General features: G+C 38.6%; 1 protein-coding gene across 1 annotated transcript; it reads left to right on the top strand.

The window, feature by feature from the left end:
- The first annotated feature begins 6,304 nt into the window (after nucleotides 1-6,304).
- On the top strand, nucleotides 6,305-8,138 carry LOC124621723 (piggyBac transposable element-derived protein 4-like). The gene is made up of 2 exons (XM_047147163.1): nucleotides 6,305-6,419; nucleotides 6,523-8,138. Exons 1-2 carry the CDS (start codon nucleotides 6,305-6,307, stop codon nucleotides 8,136-8,138), a joined length of 1,731 nt encoding a protein of 576 aa, XP_047003119.1.
- The last annotated feature ends 16,965 nt before the right edge of the window (nucleotides 8,139-25,103 follow it).

Genomic DNA, 25,103 nt, shown 5'->3' with positions numbered 1-25,103 from the left:
ATTCCGATGCAATTTCTGTGTTTCATCGTCAATAAGAAGGTCAGAGGGATACAGTAACCTGAAGTGAAGCATCGGAATCTATAACTAGTGTCACAGGAATGGTTCAAAACATGGGCAGTAAGAAGAGTCAGTTCTCTTGTACTTGTGTAGGCATTGTGCCTTTTGTATTTAATTCCGGTGCAATTTATGTGTTTCATCAACAATAAGATGGTCAGATTGATACAGTAAACCTGAAGTGAAGCAACGGAATCTATAACTAGTGTCACATGAGTGGTTCAAACGTAGACAATAAGAAGAGTAAGTTTTCTTGTACTTATGTCGGCATTGTGCCTTTAGTATTTACTTCCGATGCAATTTCTTTGTTTCATCGTCACTTAGAAGGTCAGAGTGATACAGTAAACCTGAAGTGAAGCATCGGAATCTATAACTAGTGTCACAGGAATGGTTGAAAACATAGACAGTAAGAAGAGTCATTTTTCTTTTACTTAAGTCGGCAATGTGCTTTTTGTATTTAATTCCGAAGCGATTTCTGCATTTCATCGTCAATAAGAAGGTCAGAGGGAAATAGTAAACCTGAAGTGAAGCACTTGCGGTCCTAGGCGCGCAGTCCGGTACCGTGCGACCGCTACTGGTCGCAGGTTCGAATCCTGCCTCGGGCATGGATTTGTGTGATGTCCTTAGGTTAGTTAGGTTTAAGTAGTTCTAAGTTCTAGGGGACTGATGACCACAGCAGTTGAGTCCCATAGTTCTCAGAGCCATTAGAACCTGAAGTGAAGCATCGGAATCTATAACTAGTGTCACAGTAATGGTTCAAAACATAGACAGTAAGAAGAGTCAGTTTTCTTGTACCTAAGTAGGCATTGTTCCTTTTCTATTTCATTCCGATGCAATTTCTATGTTTCATCGTCAATAAGAAGGTCAGAGGGATACAGTATACCTGAAGTGAAGCTTCGGAGTCTATAACTAGTGTCACAGGAATGGATCAAAACATAGATACTAAGAAGAGTCAGTTTTCTTGTACTTAAGTCGGCATTTTGCCCTTTGTATTTAATATCGAAGCAATTTCTGTGTTTCATCGTCAATAAGAAAGTCAGAGGGATACAGTAAACCTGAGGTGAAGCATCGGAATCTATAACTAGGGTCACAGGAATGGTTCAAAACATAGAGAGTAAGAAGAGTCAGTTTTCTCGTACTTAAGTCGGCATTGTGCCTTTTGTATTTAACTCCGATGCAATTTCTGTGTATCATCGTCAATAAGAAGGTCAGAGGGATACGGTACACCTGAAGTGAAGCATCGGAATCTATAACTAGTGTCACAGGAATGGTTCAAAACATAGACAGTAAGGAGAGTCAGTTTTCTTGTACTTATATCGGCATTGTGCCTTTTGTATTTAATTCCGATGCAATTTCTGTGTTTCATCGTCACTAAGAAGGTCAGAGAGATACAGTAAACCAGAAGTGAAGCATCGGAATCTATAACTAGTGTCACAGGAATGGTTCAATCATAGACAGTAAGAAGCGTCAGTTTTTTGTACTTAAGTCGGAATTGTGCATTTTGTATTTAATTACGATTCAATTTCTGTGTTTTATCGTCAATAAGAAGTTCAGAGGGATACAGTAAACCTGTAGTGACGCATCGGTATCCATAACTAGTGTCACATGAATGGTGCAAACATAGACAGTAAGAAGAGTAAGTTTTCTTGTACATATGTCGCCATTGTGCCTTTTCTATTTAATTCTGATGTAATTTCTGTGTTTCATCGTCAATAAGAAGGTCAGAGGGATACAGTAAACCTGAAGTGAAGCATCGGAATCGATAACTAGTGTCACAGGAATGCTTTAAAGCATTGACAGTAAGAATAGTCAGTTCTCTTGTACCTAAGTCGGCATTGTTCCTTTTCTATTTCATTCCGACGCAATATCTATGTTTCATCGTCAATAAGAAGGTCAGAGGGATACAGTAAACCTTGAGTAAAGCATCGGAATCTATAACTCTTGTCACATGAATGGTTCAAAACATAGTCAGTAAGAAGAGTCAGTTTTCTTGTACTTAAGTCGGCATTGTGCCTTTTGTAATTAATTCCCATGCAATTTCTGTGTTTCATCGTCAATAAGAAGGTCAGAGGGATACAGTAAACCTGAAGTGAAGCATCGGAATCTATAACTAGTGTCGCAGGAATGGTTACACCCAGAGACAGTAAGAAGAGTCTGTTTTCTTGTACTTAAGTCGGATTGTGCCTTTTGTATTTAATTCAGATGCAATTTCTGTGTTTCATCTTCAACAAGAAGGTCAGAGGGATACAGGAAACTTGAAGTGAAGCATCGGAATCTATAACTAGTGTCACAGGAATGGTTCAAAGCATTGCAAGTTAGAAGAGTCAGTTTTCTTGTACTTAAGTCGGCATTGTGAATTTTCTATTTAATTCCGATGCAATTTTTGTGTTTCATCGTCAATAAGAAGGGCAGAGGGATACAGTAAAAATGAAGTGAAGCATCGGAATCTATAACTAGTGTCTCAGGAATGGTTCAATACATAGAGAGTAAGAAGAGTCAGTTTTCTCGTACTTAAGTCGGCATTGTGCCTTTTGTATTTAACTCCGATGCAATTTCTGTGTTTCATCGTCAATAAGAAGGTCAGAGGGATACAGTAAACCTGGAGTGAAGCATCGGAATCTATAACTAGTGTCACAGGAATGGTTCAAAACATAGACAGTAAGGAGAGTCAGTTTTCTTGTACTTAAGTCGGCATTGTGCCTTTTGTATTTAATTCTGATGCAATTTCTGTGTTTCATCGTCAATACGAAGGTCAGAGGGATACAGTAAACCTGAAGTGAAGCATCGGAATCTATAACTAGTGTCACAGGAATGGTTCAATCATAGACAGTAAGAAGAGTCAGTTTTCTTGTACTTAAGTCGGCACTATGCCTTTTGTATTTAATTACGATGCAATTTCTGTGGTTCATCGTCAATAAGATGGTCAGAGGGATACAGTGATAATGAAGTGAAGCATCGGAATCTATAACTAGTGTCACAGCAATGGTTCAAAACATAGACAGTAAGAAGAGTCAGTTTTCTTGTACTTAAGTCGGAATTGTGCATTTTGTATTTAATTACGATTCAATTTCTGTGTTTTATCGTCAATAAGAAGTTCAGAGGGATACAGTAAACCTGTAGTGACGCATCGGTATCCATAACTAGTGTCACATGAATGGTGCAAACATAGACAGTAAGAAGAGTCAGTTTTCATGTACATATGTCGGCATTGTGCCTTTTGCATTTAATTCCGATGCAATTTCTGAGTTTCATCGTCAATAAGAAGGTCTGATGGGTACAGTAAACCTGAAGTGAAGCATCGGAATCTATAACTAGTGTCGAAGGAATGGTTCAAAACATAGACAGTAAGAAGAGTCAGTTCTCTTGTACTTAAGTCGGCATTGTGCCTTTTCTATATAATTCCGATGTAATTTCTGTGTTTCATCGTCAATTAGAAGGTCAGAGGGATGCAGTTAACCTGAGGTGAAGCATCGGAATCTATAACTAGTGTCGAAGGAATGGTTCAAACATAGACAGTAAGAAGAGTCAGTTCTCTTGTACTTAAGTCGGCATTGTGCCTTTTGTATTTAATTCCCATGAAATTTCTGTGTTTCATCGTCAATAAGAAGGTCAGAGGGATACAGTAAACCAGAAGTGAAGCATCGGAATCTATAACTAGTGTCACAAGAATGGTTCAAAGCATTGACAGTAAGAAGAGTGAGTTTTCTTGTACTTAAGTCGGCATTGTGACTTTTCTATTTAATTCCGATGCAATTTCTGTGTTTCATCGTCAATAAGATGGTCAGAGGGATACAGTGATAATGAAGTGAAGTATCGGAATCTATAACTAGTGTCACAGGAATGGTTGAAAACATAGACAGTAAGAAGAGTTAATTTTCTTGTACTTAAGTCGGCATTGTGCTTTTTGCATTTAATTCCGATGCGATTTCTGCGTTTCATCGTCAATAAGAAGGTCAGAGGGATATAGTAAACCTGAAGTGAAGCTCTCGCGGTCCTAGGCGCGCAGTCCGGAACCGTGCGACCGCTACGGTCGCAGGTTCGAATCCTGCCTCGGGCATGGATGTGTGTGATGTCCTTAGGTTAGTTAGGTTTAAGTAGTTCTAAGTTCTAGGGGACTGATGACCACAGCAGTTGAGTCCCATAGTTCTCAGAGCCATTAGAACCTGAAGTGAAGCATCGGAATCTATAACTAGTGTCACAGTAATGGTTCAAAACATATACAGTAAGAAGATTCAGTTTTCTTATACTTAAGTCGCCATTGTGCCTTTTGTATTTAATTCCGATGCAATTTCTGTGTTTCATCGTAAATAAGAAGGTCAGAGGGATACAGTAAACCTGAAGTGAAGCATCGGAATTAATAACTAGTGTCACAGCAATGGTTCAAAACATAGACAGTAAGAAGAGTCAGTTTTCTTGTACTTAAGTCGGCATTGTGCCTTTTGTATTTAATTCCGATGCAATATCTGTGTTTCATCTTCAATAAGAAGGTCAGAGGGATACAGTAAACCTGAAGTGAAGCATCGGAATCTACAACTAGTGTCACAGGAATGGTTCAAAACATAGACAGTAAGAAGAGTCAGTTTTCTTGTACCTAAGTCGGCATTGTTCCTTTTCTATTTCATTCCGATGCATTTTCTATGTTTCATCGTCAATAAGAAGGTCAGAGGGATACAGTAAACCTGAAGTGAAGAACGGAAACTATAACTAGTGTCACAGGAATGGTTCAAAGCATTGACAGTAAGAATAGTCAGTTCTCTTGTACCTAAGTCGGCATTGTTCCTTTTCTATTTCATTCCGATGCAATTTCTATGTTTCATCGTCAATAAGAAGGTCAGAGGGATACAGTATTCCTCAAGTGAAGCATCGGAATCTATAACTAGTGTCACAGGAATGGTTCAAAACATAGACAGTAAGAAGAGTCAGTTTTCTTGTACTTGAGTCGGCATTGTGCCTTTTGTATTTAATTCCGAAGCAATTTCTGTGTTTCATCGTCAATAAGAGGGTCAGAGGGATACAGTAAACTTTGAGTAAAGCATCGGAATCTATAACTCTTGTCACATGAATGGTTCAAAACATAGTCAATAAGAAGAGTCAGTTTTCATGTACTTAAGTCGGCGTTGTGCCTTTTGTAATTAATTCCCATGCAATTTCTGTGTTTCATCGTCAATAAGAAGGTCAGAGGGATACAGTAAACCTGAAGTGAAGCATCGGAATCTATAACTAGTGTCGCAGGAATGGTTCAAACCAGAGACAGTAAGAAGAGTCAGTTTTCTTGTACTTAAGTCGGCATTGTGCCTTTTGTATTTAATTCCGATGCAATTTCTGTGTTTCATCTTCAACAAGAAGGTCAGAGGGATACAGTAAACTTGAAGTGAAGCATCGGAATCTATAACTAGTGTCACAGGAATGGTTCAAAGCATTGCAAGTTAGAAGAGTCAGTTTTATTGTACTTAAGTCGGCATTGTGAATTTTCTATTTAATTCCGATGCAATTTCTGTGTTTCATCGTCAATAAGAAGGGCAGAGGGATACAGTAAAAATGAAGTGAAGCATCGGAATCTATAACTAGTGTCTCAGGAATGGTTCAAAACATAGAGAGTAAGAAGAGTCAGTTTTCTCGTACCTAAGTCTGCATTGTGCCTTTTGTATTTAACTCCGATGCAATTTCTGTGTTTCATCGTCAATAAGAAGGTCAGAGGGATACAGTAAACCTCAAGTGAAGCATCGGAATCTATAACTAGTGTCACAGGAATGGTTAAAACATAGACAGTAAGGAGAGTCAGTTTTCTTGTACTTAAGTCGGCATTGTTCCTTTTGTATTTAATTCTGATGCAATTTCTGTGTTTCATCGTCAATAAGAAGGTCAGAGGGATACAGTAAACCTGAAGTGAAGCATCGGAATCTATAACTAGTGTCACAGGAATGGTTCAATGATAGACAGTAAGAAGAGTCAGTTTTCTTGTACTTAAGTCGGCATTGTGCCTTTTGTATTTAACACTCTAAGCGCCAAGCCCGTAAAATTTACGGGCCTGGGATCGCGCGAAAATCACCAAGCCCGTAAAATTTACGGGCCGCTACATTTAATTTCATTCAAAACACTGCAACGTTATTTCTACGGGTTTGGCCAGCGCTATACGTTTTTCAGATGTTTATTAACAAAATGCGTCCATAGATGTCACGGCAGCGCTGTAATTCATGTTAAAACTTATCTTTGCGTTCTCAGTCTGTATATCATTCAGTTGTTTGTCATCATGTTTCGGCGCGGTTTATCAGACGCAGAAATTGCGGATTTGATCAATCATAGCGACACTCTGGATAATGTAGAGAGTGATTCAGACGATTCTGAATGCAATGGTGTGTTTGAAGGTACGTATTTCCGAATTTTCCACGTAATTGTGCAGTACGCACATATCTGTTGAACATGTGTAAACGATGTATGTAGTTACACATAATGTGATATTCTTTTTAGAAGACGAGATTGATGACAGTTTGTCTTCAGATGAAGACGAGAATGATGTTGAAGGTGTTGCTTCAAATCCAGCAGCTGTGCCGTATCCGAAAGACAGTGAGTGGACTGCAGTTGACACCTACCGACCTCTGCCTGTCAACACGACACCCAGGCAGATACTAGTGGATATTGATGAGTCGAGTTCTGTACTGGATTGCAGTAAAGTGTTCCTTACTGACAGTGACGTAAATGAACTCAAGAGACAGACAAATTTGTATGCATCACAGACAATACAGAAGAAAAGAAGAGGAAATAATCTGAAGCCCCATTCAGTTTTGAGTTCGTGGAAGCCAGTGACTATAAGTGAGATGAGGCGTTTCTTGGGTATTATTTTCCACATGTGTGTTTCGAAAAAGCCAAAAATTGCGGACCATTGGAGCACTAATCCTGTTCTTAGTTGTAACTTTTGTCCCCATGTCATGAGCCGTTTGCGTTTCACTCAGATACTGTCATGCCTGCATCTTGTTGACAATTCAAATCAGAAAAAACCAGGCGAAGATGGATTTCATCCACTTTACAAAGTTTTGCCATATTATAATAATTTGAAGGAGCGATGTATCCAGGCATATCGTCCCTCAGAAAAAGTGACAATTGATGAAGGAATTTGCCCATTTCGAGGTCGTGTGAGTTTCCGTGTTTACATGCAAAATAAGCCTCATAAGTATGGACTGAAAGTATATGCTGTTGCTGAAGCCAGTAGTGGCTATGTTGTAAATTTTGAAGTTTATGCTGGTAAGCATATTGTTGACAATTCTTCGTCTGCGGTTATTTTGCGATTGTTGTCTGACAGCAGCTTGCTGAACAAAGGCCACACTGTGTATTTAGATCGATTTTATTCCAGTCCAGAGCTATTTCAGCAACTGGCAGAGAAAGGCACTGGAGCTGTTGGTACTGTGAACAAATCCAGGAAAGGATTGCCTAAAGATTTAGTATCTGCTAAGCTGAAAAAGGGCGAAATGTCTTTTCGGCGTAAAGATAATGTATTGGCAATGAAGTGGAAAGATAAGAGAGATGTGTATACATTGTCTACAAGGCATCAAGCAACATTTGGTACGCATACTAAGAGAAATGGGTCTGTAGTATTGAAACCACTTCAGGTACTTGATTACAACCTCAATAAAATTGGAGTGGATATTGGAGACCAACGCCTGCAGTACAATCCGTTCCAGCACAGAACTGTGAAATGGTGGCGAAAATTATATTTCCATTTGCTGCTTATGGGAGTATCAAATGCATTTTGGCTGTACAATGCAGTGCACAGGAAGAAAATTACAATAACAGACTTTATAACAGTGCTTGCAGTTCAGCTTGTTGAAGACGACACACTTGAATTCATTCCAAGAAATGAAGGAACTGTAGGTCGGCTAACAAAGAGACATTTTTTGCAGCACATACCTGCAACTACTAAGAAGTATGCTGCTCGTGTGTGTCACGTGTGCAGTTCCAGGAGCAAGAAACAGAGTGGCAAGGCTTCTCGCAAAGAGACACGATACGAATGTGAACAGTGTGGCGTTGCACTCTGCCTGGAACCTTGCTTTAAAATTTTCCACACTAAAAAACAATATGATTCTGTGTGAAATTTATATGTAATACTGTATACTATCAGAAACATGTAATGTAGTGCCACAATTTTGGTTAAAAATAAATCACAATTGTATTCCCTTATTCGTATGACTTTTTCTAAATTCTTAAAACATCTAAGTGATTTCTATAACTGTACCTTAAAGCTGTGCATTGTAAAGTAGTTTCTTTCACTCAGAATTAAAGTAGAAATGTGCAGCTTCAAGATGGTACCAAATTTGCCACAATCCAAACAGTAGATTTGATGCAGTAATTTTTTTAATATTGGTAAAATTGCCCCGTTTCTAGGGACGGGTGCATAAAATAGGCCTGGTACAGAGAGTGTTAATTACGATGCAATTTCTGCGGTTCATCGTCAATAAGAAGGTCAGAGGGATACAGTAAACCTGAAGTGACGCATCGGTATCCATAACTAGTGTCACATGAATGGTGCAAACATAGACAGTAAGAAGAGTCAGTTTTCATGTACATATGTCGGCATTGTGCCTTTTGCATTTAATTCCGATGCAATTTCTGAGTTTCATCGTCAATAAGAAGGTCTGATGGGTACAGTAAACCTGAAGTGAAGCATCGGAATCTATAACTAGTGTCGAAGGAATGGTTCAAAACATAGACAGTAAGAAGAGTCAGTTCTCTTGTACTTAAGTCGGCATTGTGCCTTTTCTATATAATTCCGATGTAATTTCTGTGTTTCATCGTCAATTAGAAGGTCAGAGGGATGCAGTTAACCTGAGGTGAAGCATCGGAATCTATAACTAGTGTCGAAGGAATGGTTCAAAACATAGACAGTAAGAAGAGTCAGTTCTCTTGTACTTAAGTCGGCATTGTGCCTTTTGTATTTAATTCCCATGAAATTTCTGTGTTTCATCGTCAATAAGAAGGTCAGAGGGATACAGTAAACCAGAAGTGAAGCATCGGAATCTATAACTAGTGTCACAAGAATGGTTCAAAGCATTGACAGTAAGAAGAGTGAGTTTTCTTGTACTTAAGTCGGCATTGTGACTTTTCTATTTAATTCCGATGCAATTTCTGTGTTTCATCGTCTATAAGATGGTCAGAGGGATACAGTGATAATGAAGTGAAGTATCGGAATCTATAACTAGTGTCACAGGAATGGTTGAAAACATAGACAGTAAGAAGAGTCATTTTTCTTGTACTTAAGTCGGCATTGTGCTTTTTGCATTTAATTCCGATGCGATTTCTGCGTTTCATCGTCAATAAGAAGGTCAGAGGGATATAGTAAACCTGAAGTGAAGCTCTCGCGGTCCTAGGCGCGCAGTCCGGAACCGTGCGACCGCTACGGTCGCAGGTTCGAATCCTGCCTCGGGCATGGATGTGTGTGATGTCCTTAGGTTAGTTAGGTTTAAGTAGTTCTAAGTTCTAGGGGACTGATGACCACAGCAGTTGTGTCCCATAGTTCTCAGAGCCATTAGAACCTGAAGTGAAGCATCGGAATCTATAACTAGTGTCACAGTAATGGTTCAAAACATATACAGTAAGAAGATTCAGTTTTCTTGTACTTAAGTCGGCATTGTGCCTTTTGTATTTAATTCCGATGCAATTTCTGTGTTTCATCGTAAATAAGAAGGTCAGAGGGATACAGTAAACCTGAAGTGAAGCATCGGAATTAATAACTAGTGTCACAGCAATGGTTCAAAACATAGACAGTAAGAAGAGTCAGTTTTCTTGTACTTAAGTCGGCATTGTGCCTTTTGTATTTAATTCCGATGCAATATCTGTGTTTCATCTTCAATAAGAAGGTCAGAGGGATACAGTAAACCTGAAGTGAAGCATCGGAATCTACAACTAGTGTCACAGGAATGGTTCAAAACATAGACAGTAAGAAGAGTCAGTTTTCTTGTACCTAAGTCGGCATTGTTCCTTTTCTATTTCATTAAGATGCATTTTCTATGTTTCATCGTCAATAAGAAGGTCAGAGCGATACAGTATACCTGAAGTGAAGCATCGGAATCAATAACTAGTGTCACAGCAATGGTTCAAAACACAGACAGTAAGAAGAGTCAGTTTTCTTGTACTTAAGTCGGCATTGTGCCTTTTGTATTTAATTCCGATGAAATTTCTATGTTTCATCGTCAATAAGAAGGTCAGAGGGATACAGTAAACCTGAAGTGAAGAACGGAAACTATAACTAGTGTCACAGGAATGGTTCAAAGCATTGACAGTAAGAATAGTCAGTTCTCTTGTACCTAAGTCGGCATTGTTCCTTTTCTATTTCATTCCGATGCAATTTCTACGTTTCATCGTCAATAAGAAGGTCAGAGGGATACAGTATTCCTCAAGTGAAGCATCGGAATCTATAACTAGTGTCACAGGAATGGTTCAAAACAAAGACAGTAAGAAGAGTCAGTTTTCTTGTACTTAAGTCGGCATTGTGCCTTTTGTATTTAATTCCGAAGCAATTTCTGTGTTTCATCGTCAATAAGAGGGTCAGAGGGATACAGTAAACCTTGAGTAAAGCATCGGAATCTATAACTCTTGTCACATGAATGGTTCAAAACATAGTCAATAAGAAGAGTCAGTTTTCATGTACTTAAGTCGGCATTGTGCCTTTTGTAATTAATTCCCATGCAATTTCTGTGTTTCATCGTCAATAAGAAGGTCAGAGGGATACAGTAAACCTGAAGTGAAGCATCGGAATCTATAACTAGTGTCGCAGGAATGGTTCAAACCAGAGACAGTAAGAAGAGTCAGTTTTCTTGTACTTAAGTCGGCATTGTGCCTTTTGTATTTAATTCCGATGCAATTTCTGTGTTTCATCTTCAACAAGAAGGTCAGAGGGATACAGTAAACTTGAAGTGAAGCATCGGAATCTATAACTAGTGTCACAGGAATGGTTCAAAGCATTGCAAGTTAGAAGAGTCAGTTTTCTTGTACTTAAGTCGGCATTGTGAATTTTCTATTTAATTCCGATGCAATATCTGTGTTTCATCGTCAATAAGAAGGGCAGAGGGATACAGTAAAAATGAAGTGAAGCATCGGAATCTATAACTAGTGTCTCAGGAATGGTTCAAAACATAGAGAGTAAGAAGAGTCAGTTTTCTCGTACTTAAGTCGGCATTTTGCCTTTTGTATTTAACTCCGATGCAATTTCTGTGTTTCATCGTCAATAAGAAGGTCAGAGGGATACAGTAAACCTCAAGTGAAGCATCGGAATCTATAACTAGTGTCACAGGAATGGTTAAAACATAGACAGTAAGGAGAGTCAGTTTTCTTGTACTTAAGTCGGCATTGTGCCTTTTGTATTTAATTCTAATGCAATTTCTGTGTTTCATCGTCAATAAGAAGGTCAGAGGGATATAGTAAACCTGAAGTGAAGCATCGGAATCTATAACTAGTGTCACAGGAATGGTTCAATGATAGACAGTTAGAAGAGTCAGTTTTCTTGTACTTAAGTCGGCATTGTGCCTTTTGTATTTAATTACGATGCAATTTCTGCGGTTCATTGTCAATAAGAAGGTCAGAGGGATACAGTAAACCTGAAGTGACGCATCGGTATCCATAACTAGTGTCACATGAATGGTGCAAACATAGACAGTAAGAAGAGTCAGTTTTCATGTACATATGTCGGCATTGTGCCTTTTGCATTTAATTCCGATGCAATTTCTGAGTTTCATCGACAATAAGAAGGTCTGATGGGTACAGTAAACCTGAAGTGAAGCATCGGAATCTATAACTAGTGTCGAAGGAATGGTTCAAAACATAGACAGTAAGAAGAGTCAGTTCTCTTGTACTTAAGTCGGCATTGTGCCTTTTCTATATAATTCCGATGTAATTTCTGTGTTTCATCGTCAATTATAAGGTCAGAGGGATGCAGTTAACCTGAGGTGAAGCATCGGAATCTATAACTAGTGTCGAAGGAATGGTTCAAAACATAGACAGTAAGAAGAGTCAGTTCTCTTGTACTTAAGTCGGCATTGTGCCTTTTGTATTTAATTCCCATGAAATTTCTGTGTTTCATCGTCAATAAGAAGGTCAGAGGGATACAGTAAACCAGAAGTGAAGCATCGGAATCTATAACTAGTGTCACAAGAATGGTTCAAAGCATTGACAGTAAGAAGAGTGAGTTTTCTTGTACTTAAGTCGGCATTGTGACTTTTCTATTTAATTCCGATGCAATTTCTGTGTTTCATCGTCAATAAGATGGTCAGAGGGATACAGTGATAATGAAGTGAAGCATCGGAAGCTATAACTAGTGTCACAGGAATGGTTGAAAACATAGACAGTAAGAAGAGTCATTTTTCTTGTACTTAAGTCGGCATTGTGCTTTTTGCATTTAATTCCGATGCGATTTCTGCGTTTCATCGTCAATAAGAAGGTCAGAGGGATATAGTAAACCTGAAGTGAAGCTCTCGCGGTCCTAGGCGCGCAGTCCGGAACCGTGCGACCGCTACGGTCGCAGGTTCGAATCCTGCCTCGGGCATGGATGTGTGTGATGTCCTTAGGTTAGTTAGGTTTAAGTAGTTCTAAGTTCTAGGGGACTGATGACCACAGCAGTTAAGTCCCATAGTTCTCAGAGCCATTAGAACCTGAAGTGAAGCATCGGAATCTATAACTAGTGTCACAGTAATGGTTCAAAACATATACAGTAAGAAGATTCAGTTTTCTTGTACTTAAGTCGGCATTGTGCCTTTTGTATTTAATTCCGATGCAATTTCTGTGTTTCATCGTAAATAAGAAGGTCAGAGGGATACAGTAAACCTGAAGTGAAGCATCGGAATTAATAACTAGTGTCACAGCAATGGTTAAAACATAGACAGTAAGAAGTGTCAGTTTTCTTGTACTTAAGTCGGCATTGTGCCTTTTGTATTTAATTCCGATGCAATATCTGTGTTTCATCTTCAATAAGAAGGTCAGAGGGATACAGTAAACCTGAAGTGAAGCATCGGAATCTACAACTAGTGTCACAGGAATGGTTCAAAACATAGACAGTAAGAAGAGTCAGTTTTCTTGTACCTAAGTCGGCATGGTTCCTTTTCTATTTCATTCCGATGTATTTTCTATGTTTCATCGTCAATAAGAAGGTCAGAGGGATACAGTATACCTGAAGTGAAGCATCGGAATCAATAACTAGTGTCACAGCAATGGTTCAAAACACAGACAGTAAGAAGAGTCAGTTTTCTTGTACTTAAGTCGGCATTGTGCCTTTTGTATTTAATTCCGATGAAATTTCTATGTTTCATCGTCAATATGAAGGTCAGAGGGATACAGTAAACCTGAAGTGAAGAACGGAAACTATAACTAGTGTCACAGGAATGGTTCAAAGCATTGACAGTAAGAATAGTCAGTTTTCTTGTACCTAAGTCGGCATTGTTCCTTTTCTATTTCATTCCGATGCAATTTCTATGTTTCATCGTCAATAAGAAGGTCAGAGGGATACAGTATTCCTCAAGTGAAGCATCGGAATCTATAACTAGTGTCACAGGAATGGTTCAAAACAAAGACAGTAAGAAGAGTCAGTTTTCTTGTACTTAAGTCGGCATTGTGCCTTTTGTATTTAATTCCGAAGCAATTTCTGTGTTTCATCGTCAATAAGAGGGTCAGAGGGATACAGTAAACCTTGAGTAAAGCATCGGAATCTATAACTCTTGTCACATGAATGGTTCAAAACATAGTCAATAAGAAGAGTCAGTTTTCATGTACTTAAGTCGGCATTGTGCCTTTTGTAATTAATTCCCATGCAATTTCTGTGTTTCATCGTCAATAAGAAGGTCAGAGGGATACAGTAAACCTGAAGTGAAGCATCGGAATCTATAACTAGTGTCGCAGGAATGGTTCAAACCAGAGACAGTAAGAAGAGTCAGTTTTCTTGTACTTAAGTCGGCATTGTGCCTTTTGTATTTAATTCCGATGCAATTTCTGTGTTTCATCTTCAACAAGAAGGTCAGAGGGATACAGTAAACTTGAAGTGAAGCATCGGAATCTATAACTAGTGTCACAGGAATGGTTCAAAGCATTGCAAGTTAGAAGAGTCAGTTTTCTTGTACTTAAGTCGGCATTGTGAATTTTCTATTTAATTCCGATGCAATTTCTGTGTTTCGTCGTCAATAAGAAGGGCAGAGGGATACAGTAAAAATGAAGTGAAGCATCGGAATCTATAACTAGTGTCTCAGGAATGGTTCAAAACATAGAGAGTAAGAAGAGTCAGTTTTCTCGTACTTAAGTCGGCATTGTGCCTTTTGTATTTAACTCCGATGCAATTTCTGTGTTTCATCGTCAATAAGAAGGTCAGAGGGATACAGTAAACCTCAAGTGAAGCATCGGAATCTATAACTAGTGTCACAGGAATGGTTAAAACATAGACAGTAAGGAGAGTCAGTTTTCTTGTACTTAAGTCGGCATTGTGCCTTTTGTATTTAATTCTGATGCAATTTCTGTGTTTCATCGTCAATAAGAAGGTCAGAGGGATATAGTAAACCTGAAGTGAAGCATCGGAATCTATAACTAGTGTCACAGGAATGGTTCAATGATAGACAGTTAGAAGAGTCAGTTTTCTTGTACTTAAGTCGGCATTGTGCCTTTTGTATTTAATTACGATGCAATTTCTGCGGTTCATCGTCAATAAGAAGGTCAGAGGGATACAGTAAACCTGAAGTGACGCATCGGTATCCATAACTAGTGTCACATGAATGGTGCAAACATAGACAGTAAGAAGAGTCAGTTTTCATGTACATATGTCGGCATTGTGCCTTTTGCATTTAATTCCGATGCAATTTCTGAGTTTCATCGTCAATAAGAAGGTCTGATGGGTACAGTAAACCTGAAGTGAAGCATCGGAATCTATAACTAGTGTCGAAGGAATGGTTCAAAACATAGACAGTAAGAAGAGTCAGTTCTCTTGTACTTAAGTCGGCATTGTGCCTTTTCTATATAATTCCGATGTAATTTCTGTGTTTCATCGTCAATTAGAAGGTCAGAGGGATGCAGTTAACCTGAGGTGAAGCATCGGAATCTATAACTAGTGTCGAAGGAATGGTTCAAAACATAGACAGTAAGAAGAGTCAATTCTCTTGTACTTAAGTCGGCATTGTGCCTTTTGTATTTAATTCCCATGAAATTTCTGTGTTTCATCGTCAATAAGAAGGTCAGAGGGATACAGTAAACCAGAAGTGAAGCATCGGAATCTATAACTAGTGTCACAAGAATGGTTCAAAGCATTGACAGTAAGAAGAGTGAGTTTTCTTGTACTTAAGTCGGCATTGTGACTTTTCTATTTAATTCCGATGCAATTTCTGTGTTTCATCGTCAATAAGATGGTCAGAGGGATACAGTGATAATGAAGTGAAGCATCGGAATCTATAACTAGTGTCACAGGAATGGTTGAAAACATAGACAGTAAGAAGAGTCATTTTTCTTGTACTTAAGTCGGCATTGTGCTTTTTGCATTTAATTCCGATGCGATTTCTGCGTTTCATCGTCAATAAGAAGGTCAGAGGGATATAGTAAACCTGAAGTGAAGCTCTCGCGGTCCTAGGCGCGCAGTCCGGAACCGTGCGACCGCTACGGTCGCAGGTTCGAATCCTGCCTCGGGCATGGATGTGTGAGATGTCCTTAGGTTAGTTAGGTTTAAGTAGTTCTAAGTTCTAGGGGACTGATGACCACAGCAGTTGAGTCCCATAGTTCTCAGAGCCATTAGAACCTGAAGTGAAGCATCGGAATCTATAACTAGTGTCACAGTAATGGTTCAAAACATAGACAGTAAGAAGAGTCAGTTTTCTTGTACTTAAGTCGGCATTGCGCCTTTTGTATTTAATTCCGATGCAATTTCTGTGTTTCATCGTAAATAAGAGGGTCAGAGGGATACAGTAAACCTGAAGTGAAGCATCGGAATTAATAACTAGTGTCACAGCAATGGTTCAAAACATAGACAGTAAGAAGAGTCAGTTTTCTTGTATTTAATTTTGGCATTGTGCCTTTTGTATTTAATTCCGATGCAATATCTGTGTTTCATCTTCAATAAGAAGGTCAGAGGGATACAGTAAACCTGAAGTGAAGCATCGGAATCTATAACTAGTGTCGAAGGAATGGTTCAAAACAAAGACAGTAAGAAGAGTCAGTTTTCTTGTACCTAAGTCGGCATTGTTCCTTTTCTATTTCATTCCTATGCAATTTCTATGTTTCATCGTCAATAAGAAAGTCAGAGGGATACAGTATACCTCAAGTGAAGTATCGGAATCTATAACTAGTGTCACAGGAACGGTTCAAAACATAGACACTAAGAAGAGTCAGTTTTCTTGTACTTAAGTCGGCATTGTGCCTTTTGTATTTAACTCCGATGCAATTTCTGTGTTTCATCGTCAATAAGAAGGTCAGAGGGATACAGTAAACCTGAAGTAAAGCATCGGAATCTATAACTAGTGTCACAGGAATGGTTCAAAGCATAGTCAGTAAGAAGAGTCAGTTTTCTTGTACTTAAGTCGGCATTGTGCATTTTGTAATTAATTCCGATGCAATTTCTGTGTTTCATCGTCAATAAGAAGGTCAGAGGGATACAGTATACCTGAAGTGAAGCTTCGGAGTCTATAACTAGTGTCACAGGAATGGATCAAAACATAGATACTAAGAAGAGTCAGTTTTCTTGTACTTAAGTCGGCATTCTGCCTTTTGTATTTAATACCGAAGCAATTTCTGTGTTTCATCGTCAATAAGAAAGTCAGAGGGATACAGTAAACCTGAGGTGAAGCATCGGCATCTATAACTAGGGTCACAGGAATGGTTTAAAGCATAGACAGTAAGAAGAGTCAGTTTTCTTGTACTTAAGTGAGCATTGTGCCTCTTCTATCTAATTCCGATGTAATTTCTGTGTTTCATCGTCAATTAGAAGGTCAGAGGGATACAGTAAACCTGAAGTGAAGCATCGGAATCTATAACTAGTGTCGAAGGAATGGTTCAAAACATAGACAGTAAGAAGAGTCAGTTTTCTTGTACTTAAGTCGGCATTGTGGCTTTTGTATTTAATTCCGATGAAATTTCTGTGTTTCATCGTCAATAAGAAGGTTAGAGGGATACAGTAAACCTGAAGCGAAGCATCGGAAACTATAACTAGTGTCACAGGAATGGTTCAAAGCATTGACAGTAAGAAAAGTCAGTTCTCTTCTACCTAAGTCGGCATTGTTCCTTTTCTATTTCATTCCGATGCAATTACTATGTTTCATCGTCAATAAGAAGGTCAGAGGGATTCAGTGTACCTCAAGTGAAGCATCGGAATCTATAACTAGTGCCGCAGGAATGGTTCAAACCAGAGACAGTAAGAAGAGTCAGTTATCTTGTACTTAAGTCGGCATTGTGCCTTTTGTATTTAATTCCGAAGCAATTTCTGTGTTTCATCGTCAACAAGAAGGTCAGAGGGATACAGTAAACTTGAAGTGAAGCATCGGAATCTATAACTAGTGGCACAGGAATGGTTCAAAGCATTGCAAGGTAGAAGAGTCAGTTTTCTTGTACTTAAGTCGGCATTGTGACTTTTCTATTTATTTCCGATGCAATTTCTGTGTTTCATCGTCAATAAGAAGGTCAGAGGGATACAGTAAAAATGAAGTGAAGCATCGGAATCTATAACTAGTATCTCAGGAATGGTTCAAAACATAGAGAGTAAGAAGAGTCAGTTTTCTCGTACTTAAGTCGGCATTGTGCCTTTTGTATTTAACTCCGATGCAATTTCTGTGTTTCATCGTCAATAAGCAGGTCAGAGGGATACAGTAAACCTGAAGTGAAGCATCGGAATCTATAACTAGTGTCACAGGAATGGTTCAAAACATAGACAGTAAGGAGAGTCAGTTTCCTTTTACTTAAGTCGGCATTGTGCCTTTTGTATTTAATTCCGATGCAATTTCTGTGTTTCATCGTCAATAAGAAGGTCAGAGGAATACAGTAAACCTGAAGTGAAGCATCGGAATCTATAAGTAGTGTCACAGGAATGGGTCGATCTTAGACAGTACGAAGAGTCAGTTTTCTTGTACTTAAGTCGGCATTGTGCCTTTTGTATTTAATTCCAATGCAATTTCTGTGTTTCATCGTCAATAAGAACGTCAGAGGGATACAGTGAACCTAAAGTGAAGCATCGGAATCTATAACTAGTGTCACAGGAATGGTTCAAAACATAGACAGTAAGAAGAGTCAGTTTTCTTGTACTTAAGTCGGCATTGTGCTATTTGTATTTAATTCCGAAGCAATTTCTGAGTTTCATCGTCAATAAGAAGGTCAGAGGGATACAGTAAACCTGAAGTGAAGCATCGGAATCTATAACTAGTGTTACACGAGTGGTTCAAAACATAGACTGTAAGAAGAGTCAGTTTTCTTGTACTTAAGTCGGCATTTTTGCCATTTGTATTTTACTCCGATGCAATCTCTGTGATTCATCGTCAATAAGAAGGTGAGAGGGATACAGTAAACCTGAAGTGAAGCAGCAGAATCTATAACTAGTGTCACAGGAATGGTTCGAATCATAGACAGTAAGAAGAGTCAGTTTTCTTGTACTTAAGTCGGCATTGTGCCTTTTGTATTTAATTCCGATGCAATTTCTGTGTTTCATCGTCAATAAGAAGGTCACAGGGATACAGTAAACCTGAAGTGAAGCATCGGAATCTATAACTAGTGTCACAGGAATGGTTCAAACATAGGCAGTAAGAAGAGTCAGTTTTCTTGTACTTAAGTCGGCATTGTGCCTTTTGTATTTAATTCCGATGCAATTTCTGTGTTTCATCGTCAATAAGAAGGTCAGAGGCATACAGTAAACCAGAAGTGAAGCATCGGAATCTATTCCTAGTGTCACAGGAATGGTTCAAAGCATAGACAGTAAGAAGAGTCAGTTTTCTTGTACTTAAGTCGGCATTGTGACTTTTGTATTTATTTCCGATGCAATTTCCGTGTTTCATCGTCAATAAGAAGGTCAGAAAGATACAGTAAACCTGAAGTGAAGCATCGGAATCTACAACTAGTGTCACAGGAATGGTTCAAAACATAGACAGTAAGGAGAGTCAGTTTTCTTGTACTTAAGTCGGCATTGTGCCTTTAGTATTTAATTCCAATGCAATATCTGTATTTCATCGTTAAAAAGAAGGTCAGAGGGATACAGTAAACCTGAAGTGAAGCATCGGAATCTATAACTAGTGTCACAGGAATTGTTCAATCATAGACAGTAAGAAGAGTCAGTTTTCTTGTACTTAAGTCGGCATTGTGCCTTTTGTATTTAATTACGATGCCATTTCTGTGTTTCGTCGTCAATACGGAGGTCCAAGCGATACACTAAACCTAAAGTGAAGCATCGGAATCTATATCCAGTGTCACAGGAATTGTTCAATCATAGACAGTAAGAAGAGTCAGTTTTCTTGTACTTAAGTCGGCATTTTTGCCATTTGTATTTTACTCCGATGCAATCTCTGTGATTCATCGTCAATAAGAAGGTGAGAGGGATACAGTAAACCTGAAGTGAAGCAGCAGAATCTATAACTAGTGTCACAGGAATGGTTCGAATCATAGACAGTAAGAAGAGTCAATCTTCTTGTACTTATGTCGGCATTGTGCCTTTTCAATTTAATTCCGATGCAATTTCTGTGTTTCGTCGTCAATACGGAGGTCCAAGCGATACACTAAACCTAAAGTGAAGCATCGGAATCTATATCCAGTGTCACAGGAATTGTTCAATCATAGACAGTAAGAAGAGTCAGTTTTCTTGTACTTAAGTCGGCATTGTGCCTTTTGTATTTAATTACGATGCCATTTCTGTGTTTCATCGACAATAAGAAGGTCAGAGGGATACAGTAAACCTGAAGTGACGCATCGGAATCTATAACTAGTGTCACATGAATGGTGCAAACATGGACAGTAAGAAGAGTCAGTTTTCTTGTACTTTGTCGGCATTGTGCCCTTTGCATTTAATTCCGATGCAATTTCTGAGTTTCATCGTCAATAAGAAGGTCAGAGGGATACAGTAAACCTGAAGAGAAGCATCGGAATCTATAACTAGTGTCACAGGAATGGTTCAAAACATTGACAGTAAGAAGAGTCAGTTTTCTTGTACCTAAGTCGGCATTGTTCCTTTTCTAATTCATTCCGATGAAATTTCTATGTTTCATCGTCAATAAGAAGGTCAGAGGCATACAGTAAACCTAAAGTGAAGCATCGGAATCTATAACTAGTGTCACAGGAATGGTTCAAAACATAGACAGTAAGAAGAGTGAGTTTTCTTGTACTTAAGTCGGCGTTTTGCCTTTTGAATTTAATACCAATGCAATTTCTGTGTCTCATCGTCAATAAGAACGTCAGAGGGAATCAGTGAACCTGAAGTGAAGCATCGGAATCCATAACTAGTGTCACAGGAATGGTTCAAAACATAGACAGTAAGAAGAGTCAGTTTTCTTTTACTTAAGTCGGCATTGTGCCATTTGCATTTAATTCCGATGCAATTTCTGTGTTTCATCGTCAAGAAGAAGGTCAGAGGGATACAGTAAACCTGAAGTGAAGCATCGGAATCTGTAACTAGTGTCACAGGAATGGTTCAAGGCATAGACAGCAAGGATAGTCAGTTTTCTTGTACTTAAGTCGGAATTGTGCCTTTTGTATTTAATTCCGAAGCAATTTCTGTGTTTCATCGCCAAGAAGAAGGTCAGAGGGATACAGTAAACCTGAAGTGAAGCATGGGAATCTATAAGTACTGTCACAGGAATGGTTCAAAACATAGACAGTAAGAAGAGTCAGTTTTCATGTACTTAAGTCGGCATTGTGCCTTTTGTATTTAATTCCGATGCAATTTCTGTGTTTCATCGTCAATAAGAAGGTCAGAGTTATACAGTAAACTTGAAGTGAAGCATCGGAATCTATAACTAGTGTCACAAGAATGGTTCAAACATAGACAGTAAGAAGAGTCAGTTTTCTTGTAATTAAGTCGGCATTGTGCCTTTTGTGTTTAATTCCGATGCAATTTCTGCGTTTCATCGTCAATAAGAAGGTCAGAGAGAGACAGTAAACCTGAAGTGAAGCATCGGAATCTATTCCTAGTGTCACAGGAATGGTTCAAACATAGACAGTAAGAAGAGTCAGTTTTCTTGTACTTAAGTCGGCATTCTGCCTTTTGTATTTAGTTTCGAAGCAATATCTGTGTTTCATCGTCAATAAGAAGGTCAGAGGGATACCGTAAACCTGATGTGAAGCATCGGAATGATTAACTACTGTCACAGGAATGGTTCAAATCACAGACAGTAAGAAGAATCAGTTTTCTTGTACTTAAGTCGGCATTGTGCCTTTTGTATTTAACTTCGATGCAATTTCTGTGTTTCATCGTCAATAAGAAGGTCAGAGGGATACTGTAAACCTGAAGAGAAGCAGCAGATTCTATAACTAGTGTCACAAGAATGGTTCAAACATAGACAGTAAGAAGAGTCAGTTTTCTTGTAATTAAGTCGGCATTGTGCCTTTTGTATTTAATTCCGATGCAATTTCTGCGTTTCATCGTCAATAAGAAGGTCAGAGGGATACAGTAAACCTGAAGTGAAGCATCGGAATCTATTCCTAGTGTCACAGGAATGGTTCAAAGCATAGACAGTAAGAAGAGTCAGTTTTCTTGTACTTAAGTCGGCATTGTGCCTTTTGTATTTAATTCCGATGCAATTTCCGTGTTTCATCGTCAATAAGATGGTCAGAGGGATACAGTAACCTGAAGTGAAGAATCGGAATCTATAACTAGTGTCACAGGAATGGTTCAAAAGATAGACAGGAAGGAGAGTCAGTTTTCTTGTACTTAAGTCGGCATTGTGCCTTTAGTATTTAATTCCGATGCAATATCTGTATTTCATCGTCAATAAGAAGGTCAGAGGGATACAGCAAACCTGAAGTAAGGCATCGGAACCTATAACTAGTGTCACAGGAATGGTTCAAAACATAGACAGTTAGAAGAGTCAGTTTTCATGTACTTATGTCGACATTGTGCCTTTTGTATTTAATTCGAAGCAATTTCTGTGTTTCATCGTCAATAAGAAAGTCAGAGGGATACAGTTAACCTGAAGTGAAGCAGCAGATTCTATAACTAGTGTCAGAGGAATGGTTCAAATCATAGACAGTAAGAAGAGTCAGTTTTCTTATACTTAAGTCGGCATTGTGCCTTTTGTATTTAATGCCGATGCAATTTCTGTGTTTCATCGTCAATAAGAAGGTCAGAGGGATACAGTAAACCTGAAGTGAAGCAGCAGATTCTATAACTAGTGTCACAGGAATGGTTCAAATCATAGACAGTAAGAAGAGTCAGTTTTCTTGTACTTAAGTCGGCATTGTGCCTTTTGTATTTAATGCCGATGCAATTTCTGTGTTTCATCGTCACTAAGAAGGTCAGAGGGATACAGTAAACCTGTAGTGAAGCATCGGAATCTGTAACTAGTGCCACAGGAATGGTTCAAACATAGATAGTAAGATGAGTCAGTTTTCTTGTACTTAAGTCGGCATTGTGCCCTTTATATTTAATTCCGATGCAATTTCTGTGTTTCATCGTCAATAACAAGGTCAGAGGGATACAGTAAACCTGAAGTGAAGCATCGGAATCTATAACTAGTGTCATAGGAATGGTTCAAATTTAGACAGTAAGAGGAGTCAGTTTTCTTGTACTTAAGTCGGCATTGTGCGTTTTGTATTTAATTCCGATGCAATTTCTGTGTTCATCGTCAATAAGAAGGTCAGAGGGATACAGTAAACCTAAAGTGAAGCATCGGAATCTATAACTAATGTCACAGGAATGGTTCAAACATAGACAGTAAGAGGAGTCAGGTTTCTTGTACTGAAGTCTGCATTGTGCTTTTTGTATTTAATTCCGATGCATTTTCTGTGTTTCATCGTCAATAAGAAGGTCAGAGGGAGACAGTAAACCTAAAGTGAAGCATCGGAATCTATATCTATTGTCACAGGAATGGTTCAAAACATAGACAGGAAGAAGAGTCAGTTTTCTTGTACTTAAGTCGGCATTGTGCCTTTTGTTATTAGTTCCGAAGGAATTTCTTTGTATCATCGTCAATAAGGAGGTCAGAGAGATACAGTAAACCTGGGGTAAAGCATCGGATTCTATAACTAGTGTCACAGGAATGGTTGAAAACATAGACGGTAAGAAGAGTCAGTTTTCTTGTATTTAAGTCGGCATTGTGCCTTTTGTATTAAATTCCGATGCAATTTATGTGTTTCATCGTGAATAAGAGGGTCACAGGGATACAGTAAACATGAAATGAAGCATCGGAATCTATAACTAGTGTCACAGGAATGCTTCAAAGCATTGCAAGTTAGAAGAGTCAGTTTTCTTGTACTTAAGTCGGCATTGTGCCATTTGTATTTTACTTCGATGCAATCTCTGTGTTTCATCGTCAATAAGAAGGTGAGAGGGATACAGTAAACCTGAAGTGAAGCAGCAGAATCTATAACTAGTGTCACAGGAATGGTTCAAAACATAGACAGTAAGAAGAGACAGTTTTCTTGTACTTAAATCGGCATTGTGCCTTTTGAATTTAATTCCGATGCAATTTCTGTGTTTCATCGTCAATAAGAAGGTCACAGGGATACAGTAAACCTGAAGTGAAGCATCGGAATCTATAACTAGTGTCACAGGAATGGTTCAAACATAGGCAGTAAGAAGAGTCAGTTTTCTTGTACTTAAGTCGGCATTGTGCCTTTTGTATTTAATTCCGATGCCATTTCTGTGTTTCATCGTCAATAAGAAGGTCAGAGGGATACAGTAAACCTGAAGTGACGCATCGGAATCTATAACTAGTGTCACATGAATGGTGCAAACATAGACAGTAAGAAGAGTCAGTTTTCTTGTACATATGTCGGCATTGTGCCCTTTGCATTTAATTCCGATGCAATTTCTGAGTTTCATCGTCAATAAGAAGGTCTGATGGATACAGTAAACCTGAAGTGAAGCATCGGAATCTATAACTAGTGTCACAGGAACGGTTCAAAACATAGACAGTAAGAAGAGTCAGTTTTCTTGTACCTAAGTCGGCATTGTTCCTTTTCTAATTCATTCCGATGCAATTTCTATGTTTCATCGTCAATAAGAAGGTCAGAGGGATATAGTATACCTGAAGTGAAGCATCGGAATCTATAACTAGTGTCACAGGAATGGTTCAAAACATAGACAGTAAGAAGAGTGAGTTTTCTTGTACTGAAGTCGGCGTTTTAACTTTTGAATTTAATTCCAATGCAATTTCTGTGTCTCATCGTGAATAAGAACGTCAGAGGGAATCAGTGAACCTGAAGTGAAGCATCGGAATCCATAACTAGTGTCACAGGAATGGTTCAAATCATAGACAGTAAGAAGAGTCAGTTTTCTTGTACTTAAGTCGGCATTGTGCCTTTTGTATTTAATTCCGATTCCATTATAGTGTCTGTTCGTCAATAAGAAGGTCAGAGGGATACAGTGAACTTGAAGTGAAGCATCGGAATCTATAACTAGTGTCGCAGGAATGGTTCAAAACATAGACTGTAAGAAGAGTCAGTTTTCTTGTACTTAACTCGGCATTGTGCCATTTGTATTTAATTCCGATGCAATTTCTGTCTTTCATCGTCAAGAAGAAGGTCGGAGGGATACAGTAAACCTGAAGTGAAGCATCGGAATCTATAACTAGTGTCACAGGAATGGTTCAAGGCATAGACAGCAAGAATAGTCAGTTTTCTTGTACTTATGTCGGAATTGTGTCTTTTGTATTTAATTCCGAAGCAATTTCTGTGTTTCATCGTCAATAAGAAGGTCAGAGGGATACAGTAAACCTGAAGTGAAGCATCGGAATCTATAAGTACTGTCACAGGAATGGTTCAAAGCATAGACAGTAAGAGGAGTCAGTTTTCTTGTACTTAAGTCGGAATTGTGCCTTTTGTATTTAATTCCGATGCAATTTCTGTGTTTCATCGTCAATAAGAAGGTCAGAGTTATACAGTAAACCTGAAGTGAAGCATCGGAATCTATAACTAGT

This window comes from Schistocerca americana, chromosome 1 (genome assembly GCF_021461395.2).
Source record: "Schistocerca americana isolate TAMUIC-IGC-003095 chromosome 1, iqSchAmer2.1, whole genome shotgun sequence".
Taxonomy (NCBI): Eukaryota; Metazoa; Arthropoda; class Insecta; order Orthoptera; family Acrididae; genus Schistocerca; species Schistocerca americana.
Note: the sequence above shows the minus strand (reverse complement) of the source record. Positions and strands in the feature narration are given on the sequence as shown.